At 66.1% G+C, this 18,617-nt stretch overlaps 2 protein-coding genes and 1 long non-coding RNA gene across 5 annotated transcripts in view; 1 reads left to right on the top strand and 2 right to left on the bottom strand.

Moving 5' to 3' along the window:
- The window catches only part of LOC121022871 (uncharacterized), a 23,339-nt gene extending 8,720 nt beyond the window's left edge, over nt 1–14,619 (bottom strand). The window contains exons 1-2 of the long non-coding RNA XR_005787138.1: nt 14,485–14,619; nt 11,732–11,737 (exon numbers count right to left, since the gene is read on the bottom strand). This is a non-coding gene — a long non-coding RNA (uncharacterized LOC121022871). The remainder of the gene's footprint in view (nt 1–11,731; nt 11,738–14,484) is intronic.
- LOC121022869 (formin-like protein 5) lies at nt 9,558–14,496 on the top strand. 3 transcript variants are annotated; one of them, XM_040464415.1, is made up of 4 exons: nt 9,558–10,007; nt 10,258–11,693; nt 12,748–12,875; nt 13,224–14,496. In XM_040464415.1, exons 3-4 carry the CDS (start codon nt 12,822–12,824, stop codon nt 14,103–14,105), a joined length of 936 nt encoding a protein of 311 aa, XP_040320349.1. In that variant the 5' UTR covers nt 9,558–10,007; nt 10,258–11,693; nt 12,748–12,821; the 3' UTR covers nt 14,106–14,496. The 3 variants fall into 3 exon arrangements, with proteins under 3 accessions (XP_040320349.1, XP_040320348.1, XP_040320347.1); XM_040464414.1 differs by having other exon boundaries at nt 9,558–11,693; XM_040464413.1 differs by lacking the exons at nt 9,558–10,007; nt 10,258–11,693 and having other exon boundaries at nt 12,525–12,875.
- Nucleotides 14,620–15,333: 714 nt separating the features above from the next.
- On the bottom strand, nt 15,334–18,415 carry TMEM250 (transmembrane protein 250). The gene is made up of 2 exons (XM_040464416.1): nt 18,218–18,415; nt 15,334–17,703 (listed from the first exon to the last, which is right to left on the bottom strand). The coding sequence occupies exon 2, from the start codon at nt 17,651–17,653 to the stop codon at nt 17,165–17,167; it is 489 nt and encodes a 162-aa protein (XP_040320350.1). The 5' UTR covers nt 17,654–17,703; nt 18,218–18,415; the 3' UTR covers nt 15,334–17,164.
- Nucleotides 18,416–18,617: the final 202 nt, after the last annotated feature.

An 18,617-nucleotide genomic window follows, 5' to 3' on the forward strand; every position in this document is an offset into this window, starting at 1 on the left:
GGCGGGGGGAGGTGCCGGCGGGGGGAGGGGGCGCCGGGCGCGGGGTGGGAGTTGTCCCGGGGCGGGGGCCGCACTCCTCGGCCCCTCCGCGCCGCCTTCCCCGGCTTCGCGCGTCCGGCCCTGCGCGGGACGCTGGGCCGGGCCCGGCCCCCCCCCCCCCCCCCCCCCCCGCCCCCGCCCCCCCCCCGCCCTCCAGGCCTCGCACGGACCCGCGGAGACCGGGAGCCCCGGGCCCTGGAGCGCCCCCTCCCCGCGGCGCCCGAGCTAGCACCGAGCAGCCTCCGCAAGGCGGCGCCAAGCGGGGCCGCCGGCGGGAGGGCGTGCGCGCAAAGCGGGGATGCGGGAGCGCCTTTGGGCGATGGGCGAACCTGGCGTCGGGCCCCGGGGCCTCTCGCTAGGCCCCGGGAACTCGGCCGGGGCGGCTTTCAGGCCCGGCTGGATCCGGGCGCGCTGGCGCATTATTGTCATTCATTCCCACCGGCCGCCCCTCCCCCCCTCCTCTCCCCCCACCCCGCCCTCCCCTCCCCTCCCCTCCCCTCCCCTCGCCAGCCCGGGCTCCGGGTTTGCCCGAGGCCACACTCCTGTAGACACAGGTGCGCCTTTAAGTCAAACAGGCCACGCACCCGCACCCGCAGCACCCCACAAAGGCCCCCTTTTCAATCTGGAGTCTTCAGTCAGGACAGGCCAGAGACAGCCTGGCTCCCTCCCTCCCACAAGGGTCCTCATGGGAAAATGCGGGTGGTACCAAAACAGTGATCTGGAGCGTGGGGTCACCAGGAGGAAGGGGTTAATGTGAAGAACAAGATGCCCACCCACCCTCCCAGAGAATGTTCTGGACCCCTTGGGGGTAAGAGGCTAGGGCTAAAGCCCTGCAAGACAGTTAGCCAAGGTCATTCCTAGGACAATGGTCAGAAGCCCGTCCAAGAACTTCCATCCCCAAGCACAAGCCGGGTCCCTCACCTTGATCGTACACTGACCCCTCCCGCCCCCCCAACTCCAACTTGAGACTGCACAGAAAACAGCCTCCCACCAGCTCTCTCCTGCCTTGCCCTCTGGGAGGATGGGTGTGAACTCTCAAGGACTCTCTGGGACGCCCCCAGAACCCCACTCGGACCTAAACAGGGCCCCAATCCCCTCACCCCCAGACCAGTCCAGCCTACTGCAGTTTCCAAGCCCAAGGGGCAGTCTGGCGTGTCCAAGGGGCCTCTACCCACCAGAGGCACAGACTTGCGGTTTGGCCTGTGCTCACGTGGTCCGGGAGGTGCCCTGCCAGCACAGGTGCCCGCAGGGTGGTGTGGGGCAGAGGCTCCGGGCCTCAGGATCCACCGGCTCCTACGTGCTACTGAGGATCTTGGCTGTGCAGACACCCTCCGGCCCTGGGAAATCTGGGCTTCTACAGAGGACACGCGTGAGCAGGGACAGACTAGCGTCTGAGCACTTCCAGCCCAGGGCGAGGGCACGAGAAGCCATCCATGAGTTCCTGAGATCCTCATGGCCAGCACCGGGGTCCCTGCGTGGATAAGGACCCACAGAGGGTCTAGAGGTGTGCCGGCCTCCCTAGACAGGGCATGGGAGGCGTCTGTCTGCACTCTCCTGCCCGTGGGGAGCTGGTTCCCACATTTGCACGATCTGATTGCTTCCATCACTCTGTTTTCTAAATCTCAAAGTCTTTCTTCTTAAATGGACGACATTCGGAAAACATTGTAAAGTTTTTAAAAGACAACAGATGACCAAAAACCTGTTCCCCGAAGGTAACAGGATTTGCTGCAGTCTCTGTGCAACTGGGTGTGAGTACACTGCACAATCACATTTAAATGCAGATGCTGACGGCCCGCTGGCCTCCAGGCCTGCACCGCGTGTTCCGCGCGTGCTCTGTGCGTGGCCTGTGCGTGCTCTGTGCGTGTCCGTGCGTGCTCTGTGCGTGTTCCGCAGTGCTCTGTGCGTGTCCGTGCGTGCTCTGTGCGTGCACTGTGCGTGTCCTGTTTGTGGTCTGTTTGTGCTCTGTGCGTGTCCGTGCGGGCTAACTATGCTTCGACGGTCCGGTGAGGTTAGCTGTTTCTACCCCTGTTCTGCTAACGAGAATAGCGCCGCTCAGCAAGAAAGTGCAGCCAGCTTGGGGCTCGCTCAGCCAGGGCTCCCAGCAGGCGGGGAGCACTTGAGCCCAGCCAGGGCGGGGGCCTGAGCACCTCCTGCCTCCGTTTGACCATTGTGAGTCAGACGTTGTGAGCCGCCAGCTTGCTGCTGGCTGATACGCCGGCCCGGTGGCCACAGGCCCCTCTTGCAGGACCTGATTAGCACCGCAGCCCCTCTGAGATGCCAGCAAGGGTTTTCTCCACTCAGGAAGGCCCGGCCTGGCGTGTGGTCCTGCCGCCGGGGCGGAGAGCATCGGGCTGTGGGGGAAGAGGGAAGTCACCAGAGAGAGGTCTGCACACTGACGAACCACCCAGGTGGAGTATGAGGAGCAGGGCGGGGAACCAGTGCCGGCCACCTGTCTGCCTCCCCCTCCCCCACGCAGTAGGCTTTGGCGCCCCACCAAAGGGGGACGTCCTGCAGGTGGCTGCGTGCCCTGCGAACACCTGCCGGGGAAATGACTTCCCGGAGCTGGTGCTCCATCGAGGAGGGCTGCGGGAGCACCCTTCTCCTCCCTGGGCTCCCCTGGCCACACACACCCCCAAACTCTGCATCCTGCACGGTTTTCTCCCTGGGCCTCTGAACCGAGGGGTTTCAGGACCGAATGCAGCCGTCAGGTCTGTGCGCACTGCGCCACCAGGTCTGGAGGACGCCGACCTCCTCCATCCGAGGCTCGTCTCCAACAAGGATTGAGGCCCAGCAAGCACACCCGAACTCACGCCTTGCTCCGCCAGCCGCCTCCTCGACTCTTGCCCGCCTGGGTGGCTGAGGGCCGTGTCACGGAGACGTGGCCACACAGAGCGGCTCCCCGAGCCCCAGAACCGCCCCTGCCTCCCCTGCTTCGGGGAACGTCAGCTCAGCCTTTGGGCGGCTCAGGCCCAACCACCTCGGACCCCTCCTCGTCACCTCTCTCGAACCCACGCGCTCCCCGCTGCCCTCCTGGTCCGACCCCCTTCTCCCCAAGTTACTGCAGCGGCCTTGAAGCTGGGCTCCCTGTCTCCCTACCTCCCAGTGCCCCTGCCCGGGTCTGTCACGGCACAGCAGCACAGAGATGGTTCGGAACGTGTTAGATCACATCACCCCTCTGCTCAGGTCCCCCAGTCTCCTTCCCGCACAGAACTTGAGCCCAAGTCTTTGCGATGGCCACGACCTGGGTCCCCACCCCACACTCACCCCTACCTGGTCCCCGTGCCCTCCAGCATCAGCCACACCGGTTTCTGCATGGGCCCTCCAACTGCTGGCCTCCTTCTGCCCCAGGGACTTTGCACCTGCTGTTCCCAGTACCTGTGCGCCTTCTCCAGCACGGCCCCCCACCACCCCCTTGTCTCTGAGATCACTTACTTCCTTTGGGTCTCTGCCAGTCATACATGGAGCCTGGGCCTTCCCGACCCTCCCATATAAAAGAGCCAGATGGGCCACTGCCAGCCGGCTCCCCCCGACCCAACCCTGGTGCTAATGCTAATCCACTCCTGACATGCACACCCCCTTCTCCCCTGCCCGCACGGGTACAGGCTCCCCGTCTTGCCCACCACCCTGGCCCTGGCCCAGTGGGATGCCCGGCACAGGTCAGGTGACAGTACCTATTTGCAGAATGTGGGAGCCTGAGGGGTGCTGTGCCCCCGTTGATGAGGGGCCGGGGCCCCTGCCCACCTGCCTGAGTTTGGGTGCCTCCTTCCTGCCCCTGGAGTGTCAGGAGTACCCAGTCAGCAGGAAGGGAAGCACCAGGCAGGGGACCTCAGGGTCAGAGCCCAGGCCAGGACAGCCGGCCAGCGAACAGCCCCCATAAGCGATGGAGAGCGGCATTTCCCCCCTGATGTGCGCAGGGGCCTGTCCTCTCGGCGAGAGCGGGGGGGGGGGGGGGGGCCCCGGGCCGGGCTGTGCAGGGACCGCGGGGGGAGGGTGTCCGCCCCCCACTCCTGCCTGTTGGTACAGAAGCAACGACGTCGAAAAGCCCTTTGCTGCCGTGGCATTTGCATCCTCTCGCGAGGAAGCCTCTTTTAGCGTCCGAAGAGGAGTTTACTGGGGCCCAAAGGAGCCGACTGACCGCAGGTCCCTAACCCTGCCTCAGAAGCTGCCCCAGGTGGGCTCTTCCCCAGCCACCACCGCCACGGGGAGGGCTTTCCCGTGAGCGCCCGGCAGTCCCAGCATGGCAGAGTCAGGGAAGACCCTAGGCCTGACCCCGGGTAGCTGCCAGCAAAGTGGTGAGGCTCCGATTCCACCCCACCCGACGGAAGATCCGGGAGAGGCCCCGGCCGCCTGGTCTGCGGCCACACGCCAGCAGCCCACAAAGCATCCCTTTGTCGGGATCCTGCTCCCTGCCGACTGGGCGGTGCAGGGGGGGGCCCCCCCCCCCCCCCCCCCCCCCCCCCCCCCCCCCGGCCGGGGGTTGAGTGGGGCCCCCAGTCTCACCCCGGGGTCCGGGAGCGCGGCGGGGGCAGAGGCCGGCCACGCCGCAGACCCCTACCCCCACATCTGCAGCCAGGCCTCCAGTTTTAGCAGGTGGGTGTTTGCCCGCCCCTCCCCCCCGTCCCCAGTTTGGGATTCAGATGGAGGCCACCACCCCTTTTAACATTAAACACTCCAACCTGATCCTGTAGCCCACACCCTCCAGGAAGCCTGCCCAGGACCCCAGGGTGGCGCTGCGGAGCCTTTGAGGGGAGCCGGGATCCACGGGAAGGGGTGGGGGGGGGGGGGCAAGAGCTGCCCACAGCTCGTGGCCATCCTGGGCGATAGGGCATAGGACACCAGGCAGGGACCCCACGGACCCAGGCCGCCCTTCCTGCCAAAGCCCAACACAGGACATCTGGAGGGCAGTGGCCAACCTTAAACACAGCCCACGCCCCTCCTCCGGAAACCACCTCGCTTTGGTTCCTGGCCCAGCTCCTGGAGATTGGGGGCGGATGGGGAGCTGAGGGCCTGCCCCCAGGGCAGCATTCTGTGCATTCCTGCCGGAGGAGGGGACAATGGAAGGTGCCAGCAGGTTGGGAGTCTCAGGGGCCTTGCCCCTCCCCCAGACCCTCCTAGGAAGGCCGGCAGCCAAACTTACCTGGAGGTCTGCCAGCTTGGCCTCTCACAAACCTTCCTGGTCCCTCTGCCGTTTCTGTCCTTACCACGGTTACCCTGGAGGATCGGCGGGAACCCCCAGGAGACAACAGACCCTCCACCCCGGGGGTCCCTCCACTCCCCCTTGGGGATGAACTGGGCTGCAAGGCACTTACGTGGGCCTTGCACGCAAGGGCACATGTGGTCACTGGCACCTCTTCTGGGGTGTCCTTGCTGTGCTCAGGAGCCCAGCGTGGCCTGTGCTGGCTGATTGCCCCTGTGCCCACTGTCACAGGGCCTTTGCACCTGAAATTTCCCTGCCTGGGATACCTCCACTCTGTGTTGGCAAGTGAACTCTGATCGGTTCGTCCCTTAGGTGGTCTCCTCAGGTGCTCAGGGAAGCCATCCCGACCCGCCAGGTGGCTCTCGCAGGGTTGGGCCCCCTCAAGGCAGCCATAGGTATGGCTATAGCACGTGGGCTAATCGGGCCCCTACCCAGGGTGAAGAGACACAGTTGCTGAGCTCCGGCAGCCCGGGAGGGTTGCGGGCCAGGCCCCTCGCCAAGGGGGGGGGGGGGCAGGGGGCGAACAGGCTGGCTCGCCTGCCCCCAGAGCAGGAAGACCAGGTCATCCTTGAGCACAGCTGTGTGCCAGGCCTGGTGCTCGGCCACGGATGTGCTGGGGAGCAAGGTGGGCCAGGGCCGCAGTCCTGGGGCTTCTGTCCGAGCCAGGGGGACGGTCAGTTAAAAACGAAGCTAGAAAGTGCTGTGCGCACAGTGAGGTCCTTCACGCGGTAGGACAGCAGAGCAGGAGCCAGAAACCAGCCGGGGCGGCCACAGACTCACCTCCAGCTCTGCCCGCACGGACTGAATGCGTTCGGCCGGGAAAGGTGCGCGGGTCTCCGGGATCAAAGGTAGAATTGCGCACGGTCCAGCGGGTCCCCTTGTGGGTACGAACCAACATTGCAGGCAGGGGCTCGGAGCGCCGTCTGCACCCCCACGTTCGCGGCACCCTTCGCAGCGGCCAAGGGGTGGAAACAACCCGTGTCCTTCGATGGGACCGCCGGATGTCGTCTTTCTTACAGCAGAACGGTGTTCAGATTCCGCTTACGGGAAATACCTAAAGGGTCACGCTGCTGGAGACAGGGCGCGGTGGGGGAGGGGGAGGGGGAGGGGGGCCCTGACCGCTGGGTTCTACGAGACCCACTGGGGACTCCCCCGGAGTCCAGGGAGGGCTGAGCTGGTGAGGACCCCAGGAGATGGAACCAGGGGGAGGGAGCAGGGCGGGAGGCCTGCTGGGGGGCAGTTTGGGGGAATGTGGCCTCCCGTGTGGGCTGCGTGAGCCCCTGGATAGTTCCCGCTGGAGTCAGAGGCCCCGGGAGTCAGACCAGATGTGGCCAGGGACCAGTGCGCGGGGATGCAGGGTCTCTGCCATCACCTGTGCTCACCGCTGCCCCAAAGCCAGTGGTCTGTGAGCGTCTGGCCACGCGGTCGAACTGCCCTCCACCAAAGACCTAGTGGCTCCCCGAGCCACGCTGCCAGCTTGGTCCTCCCCCACTTGCTACACCTCCTCCTGGGCCCCCGTCCTGCTGAACCACAATCTGCGTTGCGCTGGCCCCCCCCCCCCACATGACCAGTGTGCACATTAGGATCTGAGGTGCGCTGGTCCACACCGGGATCCGTGGGGAGCGCCGTCGGGCCCTGCCTGGCCTGCCCTCCACCCCCGTGGGCCCCTGCCTGAGACCCACAGGCCCTGCGGGCTGCCAGCTGTGGACCCAGAGCCCTCGGGGATGGATGGGGGGACGTGATGGCTCAGACCCCAGACTCCAGGGAGCACAGTCCCCAGGCAGGACCGCTGGACCTGGGGTCTGCACGTGCAGGCTCTTTCGCCAGGAGCTTTCACCCACTGTCAGGCAGCTAGAGGGCAGCTGGGCCCCTCAGATTCAAATCTGGGTCTGGTCCTGTGAGGAAAGCCGGGCGCTTGCTGGTCTGGAGGCACAGAAAGACTAAAGCCATTCAGCCAGAGGTGGTGAGGCCAGCGCAGTGGGCCCGGGTGTGCCCACCAGCAGAGCCCTCCCCTTGGGGTTAGGAGGGGACACATCCGCTCTGCTCTCTTGCCCTCCGACCCGCTGGACCCTCCTCTCCATGCCCCGCTGCCTCTCCAAGGGCCGCTTCACCTTGTCTGTATGGATCGTGAGGTTTAACTCCTCTGATGCGGTGACTCCTCTCCGTGCCTTCACCTAAATCCTCAGCGTGGGCTGCGCGCCATCCCCCACCTTGGGGCTTCCCACTGAGCCCCAAGGCTGGGAGCAGAGTGGCCTCGAGGGGCCCTGCTCCTGGGCCCACCGCAGGCATGGCCTACCCCCAGACGGGCCCCTGGGGGTGGTACGGAGCATGGCGGGGTCCTCCTTTCCCTCCACTGCCATACTGGCTTGCAAGACGTCCGAGTTCCCCGGCAAGGGGTCTTGGGCCTGCTCTCTGCTCAGACGGGCAGCACAGAGGAGGCCCCGGGCCTCTGTGCGCCAAGCCCTGACCCAGGTGACACGCCTCACCTAGACTCTCCAGGGCTCTGGAGGGCAGGGGGAGCCCATGACCCACAGCTGGTCATCGACCGGGAGGAGCTGGTAGGAGGGCCCATGGAGCGAGCCCCTGCAGTCACTCCATGTGGCTGTCCCAGGCAGGGTCCTCCTGCTCACAACCTCGCCCCCCCCCCCCCCCGGGGGGAAAGGGATGTGTGCTGTCCCTCGTCCCTGCCTGCGTGTGGCCATGCAGTCACGTGTCCCAGAATTGCCCTGTGGTCTGTGGGGTCCCCTCAGATGGCCACGGTCTGGGCTTCCCCAGGGAAAAAAGCCAAAAGTGACAGACGGTGGGGGGGGGGGGGCAGCCCTGCCCCTCGAGGACCCGACTGTCTGCTCTGGGTGGTGACTGGGGCTGCAGGGGAGACTGAATCCAGCCCTGCCCGGTGGACACCAGGGCCCTGGTCCCTGCTGGCCGTGCCCACCATCCTCGTCATCTGTCTTTTGTCCTGGAAAATTCTTCTTTTTTTTCAATGTTTCTTAATTTTGAGAGAGAGAGTGAGTGAATCAAAAGTCAGATGCTTAACCAACTGAGCCACCCAGGCGCCCCATCCTGGAGAATTCTGGGCGAGGCCCTGGTGGTTCAGATTCGGGCTGCCCACATGAGGCGGTCAGCCTGGGGGAAGGGCCAGGGTGGGCCTTCCAGTCACCAGGTGTGGCCTTAGCTCAGGCCTGGCCTACGTGCTGGTGACACGTCCCCATGGCTGCTGGAACCCCTGCCCCACCGGGGAACTGCCACAGCCCTGTGGCCACTGGGTCCAGGTACCTCCTTGTTTTTTAAGTTTATTTATTTGAGAGAGAGAGAACGACACATCAGGGGAGGCAGGAGCCAGGTCGAGAGTGTCTCCCCAGTGAACAGAAGGGCGAAGGTGCTTGAGGGTGTGGGGTCCCGGCCCCCGCTGGTGGTGGAACCTGCCCCCTCCCCGCCCCCCACGCTCCACACCCGGCCCCAGCCAGGGCATCCTGGGCTGGGGGCGCCTGGCTCCAGACAGGTGTGTGAGCAGGGGCAGACCCTCTCCTTGACTCCCCTCCAAAGCTGCGCAGGGGAGGGGGTTTCCCCTGGGCATTCCGCCAAAGGCCTGGACAGACAGCTGGGTTGAATCCTCTGGATCGTAGAAGCCACCTCTCCCAAACCCAGGCAGAGCAGACTCGTTCTGGTCGGTTGGAGCGTGTGACTGAGGCACAGTAAGAACCAGACGTTCCTAAACTTCCCTGAGGGGTCACGGCTTGTCAGCCTGCACCGCGGCCACCCTGGCAGAGACGGGCTTTTCCTCTGCCGGCACTGGCTTAGTTGGTGTCGGCACACAGACCCCGCTCCAGGCTGGAGGGGGGGGGGCGGCCCGGCAGCTCGGCGCTGGGGCTGGGGCTCGCCCCCTCCACTCGCCGGCTTGCTCGCCAACCCTGGGCCCCGCGGCTCCGCTGAGAGTGGGTCCTCAGGCGGCAGCTGGAGACTGCTGAGCTCGCCTGTCCCCCCCAGCTCCCCCAGCCTCTGCTTCCGCCGGACCCCCTTCTGCAGCCGGACCAGCACCCCGGGACCCTGCGGCCAGAGGGGGACTGCTGTGCACCGGGGCCATCTGAGGCCGCGCCCCACGGGGCCCGGGGACATCTGCGAGTCCTCGGAGGCGAGTTTGGATCCCTTACACAGAAGGAAACTGGGTGAGTATTTTGGTTCCGCGTCAGCGGCGGCGGACTTGGTGGCTCTCCGCGCACGTGAATTAGGGCAGCACCGTTTCGGCTTCTGCGCGCCTCCCCTCAGTTTAAATCGGATGCTCCCATCTCCTTCCTCTTTTGTCCTAAATTTCCACCGCTTTGTGCAGCTGCACAGCAGCTGTGGCTTCCTGCTCTCGAGAAGGCTGAGGCGCGGGGTGGCTTCGCGGACTCCCCTCCTCCCAGGAGGGACGGCGGAGCCTGGCCCGGTCACGCCAGGGCGGGCGCAGCAGCTGGGGGACACTCTGTGCCGCCTGCAGGACACAGGCGAGGGCCGGGCACACACTGCCCGGAAGCGGGCCTCGGAGGCGCAGCCGGGGACGCCCAGGGAAGACCCGTGCGAGGGCGCCGGGGGCCGGGTCCGAGGCGGCGGCTACCTGCCCAGGAGAGCTCGGCAAAAGGCAGCCGCCCATCCCCACGGACGCATCTGGAGGGAGACGCTCCGCCGAGGACACCGAACTCGCAGAGCACGGAGTGACCCTGGACACGGTCGTGCAGAAAGCGTCAAGGGCCTACGGGCACGAGAACATGCCGTCCTCAGGGTCCACCCCGAGGTGAAGGTGTTAGGACGCGGGGCCTTGGGGAGCGGAGGGGGTCGCGGGGTGGAGCCTCAGGGGAGGGACTCCAGAGCTCCCTCGCGGCTCCCGCCGCCGCGGGAGGACACAGCGAGAAGTCTGCCGGTGCAGGACCCTGGCCTCGCAGCCTCCAGAGCCAGGGTCGTGGGGCCGTCGGTGGTGTTGGGTTACGGCCGCGGGGATGCCCTGAGATAGGACAGCCCTTCACCCCTGCTCGTCCATCCCGCAGCTGTGCCAGCATGCCGCACCCCCGGGGGTCTGGCCACCTACCCCTGAGGTCAGGACCTGGAACAGGTCTGCGCCACGAAGGGCCTTCCTGCCCTGTCCCAGGGCCATCTCATCTCCCTGACGCAGCCTCGGCCCCGGCTGCCCTCCCGCTCTGGGAAGAGCCTCGTGCAGCAGCAGCCCTGTCCCCTCCGGACTGTGAGTCCGGCCGCTCTGGCGTTCCTCTCCCCCGTCTTGCAGGGAAAGCTGGTCCCGGGGGGGAGGGAACACGGCACAGCACAGCGTCCAAGAAACAAGGCCCTTATGCGGGTCAGCTCAGGACCATCTGACCCAAACGCGGGAAGGGTTTCAGCTCTCTACAGCAACCTGTTTTCAAGGCCGGGACACGGGGACAGTGGCCATGGGGGGCTCCCCTGTCCCCCCCGGAGAGCACCTGGGGAAACACCGGTGCCGGTGGGCCGGGCCAGGACCCGTCCACCCCGTCCTGCTCGGTCCTGGGTGAACAGAACACACGCCTGCACGCAGGGGCACGCGCACGTGTGAGCGCACACGCACGCACACACACGCACACCCCAGCCACGCGGCGGGCTGAAGGGGCTGCACTGCTCTGAAATGCACGCTCACCACACGCGTGGTGCTGAGCACGGGCTGAACCCACTCCAGGCTGTGTCATCGGCGGGACCCTCGCGCCGCATCCGCATCCGGGAGCCTGGAGCCGCGAACAGGGGGCGGGGCTAGTCGAGCACAAGTAATTCCTGTTACCCTTACGTCAGGCAGGCCGTCAGGCCGTGTTGTAAATAACGAACTCACATTCTATCACCCAAGGGCTGCCCCTGCCCCTGCCCTGTGCGGGAGGAGAGTTCTGGGGGTCCAGGCGGTGGGAGAATGGAGCAGGGGTGCGGCTGGGCCGCTGCAAAGACCTGGAAACACACCACCTCTGCTCACCTGAGTTGGCAGGGCGGCGGGGGGGGGGGGGCCGGGTGCCTGGGGTCGGGGGACTCCTGGGGAGGACTCCTGACCCCAGTGAGGGCAGGCAGGTCGCCGTTCCCACCCGGTGCAAAGGCCCCGAGGCCTCTTCTGGGTCCACCTGGAAGGAAGGGGCCCGCAGCCCCGGCCCGGCCTCCTGTGCCCCGGTGACCTGGACCCGGCCCCACGGTGGGGGCACCTCGCCGGCACCGCACAGGGGGCGCACCTCCACCTGACTGCTCACTGCTCTTCTCCCCGTGACATCACCGTCGGCCTGGACTGATTGATCTCCGCATGAATATTCACGCGGCATTTCAGCCAGGACTAGGCATGAATATTCTCAGGAAGGGGACTGGATGGCGGTCAGCATGCTGATGCCCACGCGCCGGTGAGGCGTGCACATCAGCACATCGGCCGGCGGGCCTGTGGGCTTTTGTCTGAACACTCGCCCACGGACAGGACTGCCACTCAGAGGTCGGTGGGGTGCCTCAGGCCCTGCCCTGCCCAAACACACAGACCTCCCCACCCAGCGACCTAGCCTAGCCGCCCCACCCCATCTTCCTGTGGCCTCCCTCCTGCCTTTCCAGACTCCTCCTGGGCCTCCAGGCCCACACCGGTCCCCACCCTGCCCCAGGCGTCTGCCCCCAGCCCACGGCCCCCTCCGTGACAGGTGACAGGCATGCTGAGGAAAGGCCCGTCTCCGCTCAACCCCGTTCACAGGGCGCCAGCACCTTCCTGGCCTGGGGCCTGCCCTCGGTGCCCTGCCCCCCCAGCCACCTGACACTCTGGGCTTCCCAGCACAGTTAGGAGCAAACCAGGCCCATGCTGGACCCTAGGAGGTTCCGGCTCGTGCCCCCCCCCCCCCCGCCCCGGGCTCTGGCCCCAGCTGCCCCCCTCAGCTGGCCAGGCCGGAGCCAAGGACAGGCCAGCACTGCATCATGTCCCCGCCCAGGGCTGGGGAAGCGTCCAGCCCCAGGTCAGGGTGGTAGGTGAGCTGGTCGAACTGGCCAGGGCTGGAGGAAGTCTGGCCTGGCCTGGGCTCCTGTGAGGCCGCACCGGCCCAGGAGTGGGGCTCTGCCCTCTCTTGGACAAGGGCGCGCTCGCTTCCCGGGCCCAGGTAGCCCTGCTCACCGCGCACCCTCCTCTGCGGCAGGCCCTCCCCCAGCACCAGGCGCAGAGCCGGCCACACAACGAGCGCCACAGCAACCCTGCCAGAGGCCCCGTGTGACGGGGCCTCTGGCAGGGTTGGTGTTTTTTTTACGATTCTTCTCTTCCGATCTTTGGGGGGGAGTGGTTCAGCCCAGGAGCCGCTGAATCAGCGGCTCCCTCCCGCCCTCCCTGTCCCCTCCGGGCAGGGATGCTGCTGAGGCAGGGCGCTCCCGCCTCTGGGAGCTGTCAGGGAGGCGGCAGCCCCGGGCTGGGATTTCTGGAAAGTGGCTCCAGGGTGCAGAGCAGCGGGCCAGCCTCGAGGGGATGGGAGGAAAGGCCACCCTGGAGGAGCTGGCCCAGAGAGGCCCTTTCCTAACAGCACCAAGAGGGAGAAAGGAGAAGAAAGCTCGCTCCCTTCCCAGAAAGGGCTGAATCAGCACCGAACGCCCTGCCATGCGCCAGCTCCCTCGCCCAATCGCTGGCTGGAAGCGACAGGGACCTCTCAAGGTCAGGGACCAGCCGTATCTGTGCAGGGAGCCCCAGCAGATCGCCCTGTCCTCCGCAGCAGCCCCCGGGGGAGGGGGTCACGCTCCGCTCCAGAGAGGGGCCGTGCCCACCCCAGCCGTCCTCCCGGGTGGGGCTGTGTCCTCCTCCCACCATGCGGCTGGCTGCCCCCCCCCCCGCCCCGGGAGGGGGGTGCAGGGATGGGGAACGACACGGGGGACCGACTGCCCCTCGAGGTGCGACCTCCTCAGGGGCTGCCAGAAGTGTGCAGAGAGAGCACGAGGTGCCCGGTCGGCTGCCCCGGGGTCTGCACGGCACCCAGACTTTCTCAAATAAGCATCTGGTTTCCAGAAGCTCCCAAGTCACTGCCCCTCCTGGCCGCCATCCCCTCTGACAGCCCCTCGCACCAGCCACGGAGGAGTCAGGCCCTGGGAGTCCCTCGGCAAAGGGACAGACTGGACAGCGAGCCTGAGCGCACAGGAGTGTCCAGAGGCTTCTCCTCCCGCGTCCCGGCACCTGGCTCTGGCCCGCAGGGACCCAGCACCTGCGCCTTTGTTCAAGGAAAGTGCTTCTCCGGTTCCTCCTCGCCCCGCCCCCGCCCTGTGCCTCCCTTTGCTTCTGTCCTCACCCTGGCCTCCCTGCGACCTTGCCAACTGGACCATCCTCCTGCCTGGCTCCCCACCCCCCCCCCCCCCCCCCCCCGGCGGACCCCCCCCCCCCCCCCCCCCCCCCAGCTCTCGGGCAGGCCAGGTTCCCAAATCAAGGGCCTACTCGCCCCCACCTCCGACCTGCCCCATCACCGGGGGCAGCACTGCCACCTGCAGAACCTTCCAGATGCTCTCTGAGCCCATCTTCTCCCACCTGGAGTCCCGCATGAGCACCAGGGGCCCCCCCTGCCCTCCCAGCTCACTGGCTCTGGGGTCTGGTCAGACCAGCTCCGGCTCCTGGCATTTACCGGCATGGCCCTGGGACCTGTGCTCAGGCCAGGCTTCGTCTCCACTTGGCCCCGGCACCTGCCTCCTCGTGGCCAGCCTCCAGGCCTGTAGGTCGTTCCTTTCTTCTCGAAGATGCCGAGCCCACTATGAGCAGATGCTCTGCTCTGAAGACATCTCAGCAGGAAGCCTGCTCTCCCCAGAAGCTGCCCTCACGGGTCACCCTCCCCAGCTGAGCCAGCCACTGCCTCACGTGGTGCCCCGGGGCCCGGACCACTCTGAGCGGCAGCTCCTTAACTGAAACCTCACAGCCCACTCCTGCCGTCCACCCACCCGGGCCCCTGCATGTTGTCCTCAAAGAGAGGGGCTGAGGGCAGGGGTGACTTCAGCCCCGAGGTGGGTGGGAGTTGGCGGGAAACCCCTCACTGGACGGCACCTCAAACCCCGAGGGCTCGCGCTCACCGAGCACCATCACAGCCTGCTTGGTCTGCTACCTGGGAGCCACGGCACCCGGGTCAGGCCTCAGCGTCCCGCGAGGCCGGTGGCGCAGCAGCGCCCCCGCCACGCAGGCCTCGGGCGCCTGGGAAGACAGCACCCCCGCTGGCCTCAAACCAGGCGAGGCCCCGGGAAGGCCGGCGTCCTGAGGCTTGGCGTGCCGGGGACCACACCTACAGGTGCACACCACCTCCTGAGCAGCCTCTGCCACTCTCGGGGATGTTACCAGCTCTGCCATCGAAAGCTACCCCCCCCGCATGACTTGGATTGTTTTCTTCTGAGAAAACCCTCCGTTCCACAAGATTCCGGAAGCCGCAGAGAACGGCTTCTCCGTGGCACTTTCTGGCTGCCACGGCAGCTGGGAGGGATGCTGCCCTCGTCGGTGAGCTGGGAGAAGTCAGACACGGGCGTCCCTGCACAGAAGGCAGGAAACCCTGACAAGCTGAGGGTGCTAAGTGATCAGGCGTCTGTCATCTTTCCAAGTGTTTGGTCACTTACGCTTTTTTTTCAGTAGGCTCCACACCCAACGTGGGGTCTGAACTCACCACCCTGAGATTTGAGACTCGCACACTCTGCGGGCTGGGCCGGTCGGGCGCCCCGTGTGCTTTTGGTTAAACAAGAACCACGACTTTAGTTTTCAGCCAGGGTTTTCTCCGCACACACTGTATCTTCCCCTCAAGTGGAACTCACGCTGTGCTCACTTCTGTGACCTGTTTCCACTCGCCGCACGGGCGTCCCCTCGCCCTGTAAGGACCCTTCACGCCCGTCTGCTGGTGGGAGTCGGCCCTCGTGGACCCGGCCACGGCCCCCCACCAGCGCTGCCACTGTGCCTGCCATCCTGACCGCGTCCCCAGGACTCCGAGGTCGAGGTGGGCCCGCCAAAGCCCACCACGTCTGTTCCTCCCCGGCATCGTAGAAGACTGCTTTAACACGCTCCCAGTGTTACTCGTGACAGACACCATCTGCGACGTTTTCGGTTGGTTACATCCTTAAAAACTAAAACAAGATTTTGAGCTTCAAACAATCACTCTGTCAACATGTTAAAAAAATAAGTTTAATGCAGGTGGCTCATTTCAATAAAGAATTTGACAGGCACTCGAGACGCGGAGTATCTTTGTGTTCAGCGCGCCACCCCCTCGCACGGCTGGACCCCTCCTGCCGTCCTGACTTCGTGGACACGTGCCCACCCCACCGACGGGAGCTCTGGGGGAATCCGAGTCAATTAACACGAAACAAAACTTTGAGGAAACAGCATGACTTAGTGCAAAAGATTCTGCGGCGCTGAGCAGTGGCGTGCACGCAGGTCAGCTCCCCGCCTGCCGTCCGGGGAACTAAAAGAACGGCGAACCAGAAGCCTTCGGGCGGCCCTCGGGTCGGCGATCTGGAAGCTGCAAGTCAGAGCACGGTTCACCGCCGAGCGCCCTTCGCCTTCTCCACCTGACTTGGGGCTCTCTTCCAGTGGGACGCAACCGTCCGACAGCTCCCTACCGCCGCCACCGGACTGCCTGGCCAGGCAGGGCCAAAGGGGCACTGCCCACACCCGGGGGTGGGGGTGGGGACAAGCTAGGGTGAAACGTGGGTCTGTCACTCCCTAGTATGGGGCTGTGTCCTGTCCCTGGTCTCTGCCTGTTGCCCCAGCACGATTATTCAAAGCGCCTTCTCACTTGCCAAGAGACCCACAGTGACTACTGAGCCCCCAGGCCACTCTGTCCTCCTCTGACAGACAAGGCCAAGGCCAGGGGTCCGGGCAACACATTGGCCCCCGCTGGACTACCAGCCCTTTGTTCTCTCCCGCCCCCCGTGCATTTCTGCCTTTCACTCCACAGCTGCTCTGGTGGCCACCAGGGCAGGAGCACGGGGCTGAACGTCCCTGGCTCAGAGGCCCGGCCCTGGGGCACACGCATAACTCTAAGAGGTGCTTTTTACACAGAAGCTTTGCTTGTGCTTCTGCGGTGCCCGCTCAGGCCGTGCTGCACCTCCTCGAGACCTCTGACGTCAGCTCTGTGCACGTGTGGTTCCCTTCCAGCCACCCCTCCGAGGAAGAGAAGCCAGAGCCCCTCCCCCAGCAAGGAGGGAGCTAAGCTGCCTCCTCGGAAATCCACACTTGAAGAGGCTGTGGCATCCAACCTGACGTCAACAAACCGGCCGAAGAAGACGGGCACTGCCCTGGGCCGGCCCCTGATCTAGGGAAGCTGCCAAGGCCGCCCGCACCCCCACCAGACTGCATCTGAGCAAACCAATAAGACCCTGAAGCCTGGCCTGGGACGCAGGACCCCCTACGCCTCTCAGGGTCGCAGACGCAGAGTGTGCGAGCCGTGCCCGGATTCGGTGGCCCAGGGCAGAGGGAACGGCCTCGTGGCAGTGTGGGACCTCAGCACGCTGAGCCCGACGCTCCCCTGAGGCTGGGGCAGGGACCGGGGGGTTCGCGGGAAGGGGGCCGGCGGCTGGCCAGGACGAACTCGCACACCCCGGCCCATGCCTGTGTGCCGGACAGGCGGCAGGGACACACAGGCTCCCCCGGGGCAGATGAGGCCAACGGGGCCCACCCTGGCAGCGCGGGGGCTGGAAGTACAGGCTGGCGGCCACGGGCGCTGTTCTGACACGGGCACACCAGGAAGATCGGGGGGGGGGGGGGGAGCAAATCCGGCAGCAGAGGGGGCACCGGCGTCCCCTCCCCCGCGCAGCCTCAGCCCCCCTCCCCCACGTGCTGGCGGCGGGGCGGACGCCTCGGCCGACCCCCATCCGTGAGGCGGCTCGGGAAGAACAAGGACCCGACCTACCCCGTCGAGGAGAACACGGCCACAGGCGCACCCACCGCCACCGGTCGGGCCAGAGAAATCCCAGAGCCAGGCCCGCCGCTGCCCCTCACATGTCCACGAAGACCATGAAGCACCAGCCCAGGCCCCCAACCAGCAGCACGGTTACTCGGATCCCGTAGATGAGCAGCTCGTTCAGGAGGCGGAAGTCGACGCGCCGGCGGCCAAGCAGCAGCAGCAGCACCGACAGCTTGAGCTGGAAGCGCAGCAGGACGCGCACGCCCAGGTACTGCAGGCAGAAGAGGGCGGCCAGCGCGCCCCACAGCGTGGCCGTGAACAGGCTGCAGCTAAAGTAGAGCAGGAAGCGGATGAAGCCGTAGAGCCAGCGCGCCCGGATGTAGACGTCGAAGTTGTTGTACTTAGTGCGCGCCAGGCGGGAGGTGCGCGCCGGCCCGCAGGCTGCGTGCAGGCAGGTGGTGTGCGGGCCGTGGAAGGAGCGCACCCGCCGCGGGATGGGCATGACCGGCATTGGGGCCTGGGCGGTGGTGCTAGCTTGTGGCAGCGGTGGTGTCCGGGCAGTGGTCAGCATAGGCGTCATGGGCACCTAGGCCTGGAAGCCAGCAGCTGAGCCCTGGGGGAGGCGGTGGCCTGCAGGAAAGCGACAAAGAGGAGCCGGGTCAGCCCCGGGCCGATGTGAGCAGGTGCATCCGTTCTGGGAAAGCAGCCAGCCCTGGGGCCGCAGCGGAACTGAGTCTAGGTCAGGGGGATCTGCTGGGGCTGGGGGGGGGGGGGGGGGGGGGGAGGGGCGGGGGGTGTTGCTCTTTCCACTACTGGGGACACTTCACGGGGACACAGACGGATGAGTTCGCCTCAGCAACTTGACAGGCCAAGTGCTGCAGACAGCGGGTTGCGGGGCTCCGAGGTCACCTGCTGGGCCTGAACCCTGGCGCGGTCACCCACTACGAGCAAGCTGGAGCGGCTTACGTCACCCTCCCATCCCTGCTCTGCAAAGCAGGGACGCTCGCTGCGCTGTGCTCCCCAGGGTGCTGGGGGGTTAGCTGGTGGCCGTGCTGACTGCCAGTGGTGCCATCACAGGCCCACAGATTGGGCGCAAGGAAAGGAGAAATAAATACCAAGTGGCTCTCTAGTAACTGCCACTCACAGGTCGCCTAAATAACTTGTGGGTGGAAAACCATGCAAGTACAGGACGTGTGGGACCAGGGCGGCCAGGTTGGTTGCGGGCTCGGGAGACACATCACACAGGGGCCCTGCCGCGGGGACCCGGGGTCTGCGCTGAGGGCCGCGGAGGCGGCGGCCGGGCGCGTCCAGCCCTTCCCGCAGGCTTGGCCAGAACCTGGTCCCGCGCTGGTCCCACACGTCCTGTACTTGCATGGTTTTCCACCCACAAGTTATTTAGGCGACCTGTGAGTGGCAGTTACTAGAGAGCCACTTGGTATTTATTTCTCCTTTCCTTGCGCCCAATCTGTGGGCCTGTGATGGCACCACTGGCAGTCGGCACGGCCACCAGCTAACCCCCCAGCACCCTGGGGAGCACAGCGCAG

The sequence above is a fragment of the Herpailurus yagouaroundi genome, unplaced genomic scaffold (genome assembly GCF_014898765.1).
Source record: "Herpailurus yagouaroundi ecotype Mexico unplaced genomic scaffold, PumYag 440, whole genome shotgun sequence".
NCBI classification, from domain to species: Eukaryota; Metazoa; Chordata; class Mammalia; order Carnivora; family Felidae; genus Herpailurus; species Herpailurus yagouaroundi.

Bases quoted from the DNA above. Each gene is read 5' to 3' on its own strand.
- LOC121022869 (XM_040464414.1), top strand. From the start codon at position 12,822: ATGCGCCAGCTCCCTCGCCCAATCGCTGGCTGGAAGCGACAGGGACCT. The intron at 12,876-13,223 runs GTCAGGGACCAG...TCTGGTTTCCAG, and splicing joins AGCGACAGGGACCTCTCAAG to AAGCTCCCAAGTCACTGCCC.
- TMEM250 (XM_040464416.1), bottom strand. From the start codon at position 17,653: ATGACGCCTATGCTGACCACTGCCCGGACACCACCGCTGCCACAAGCT.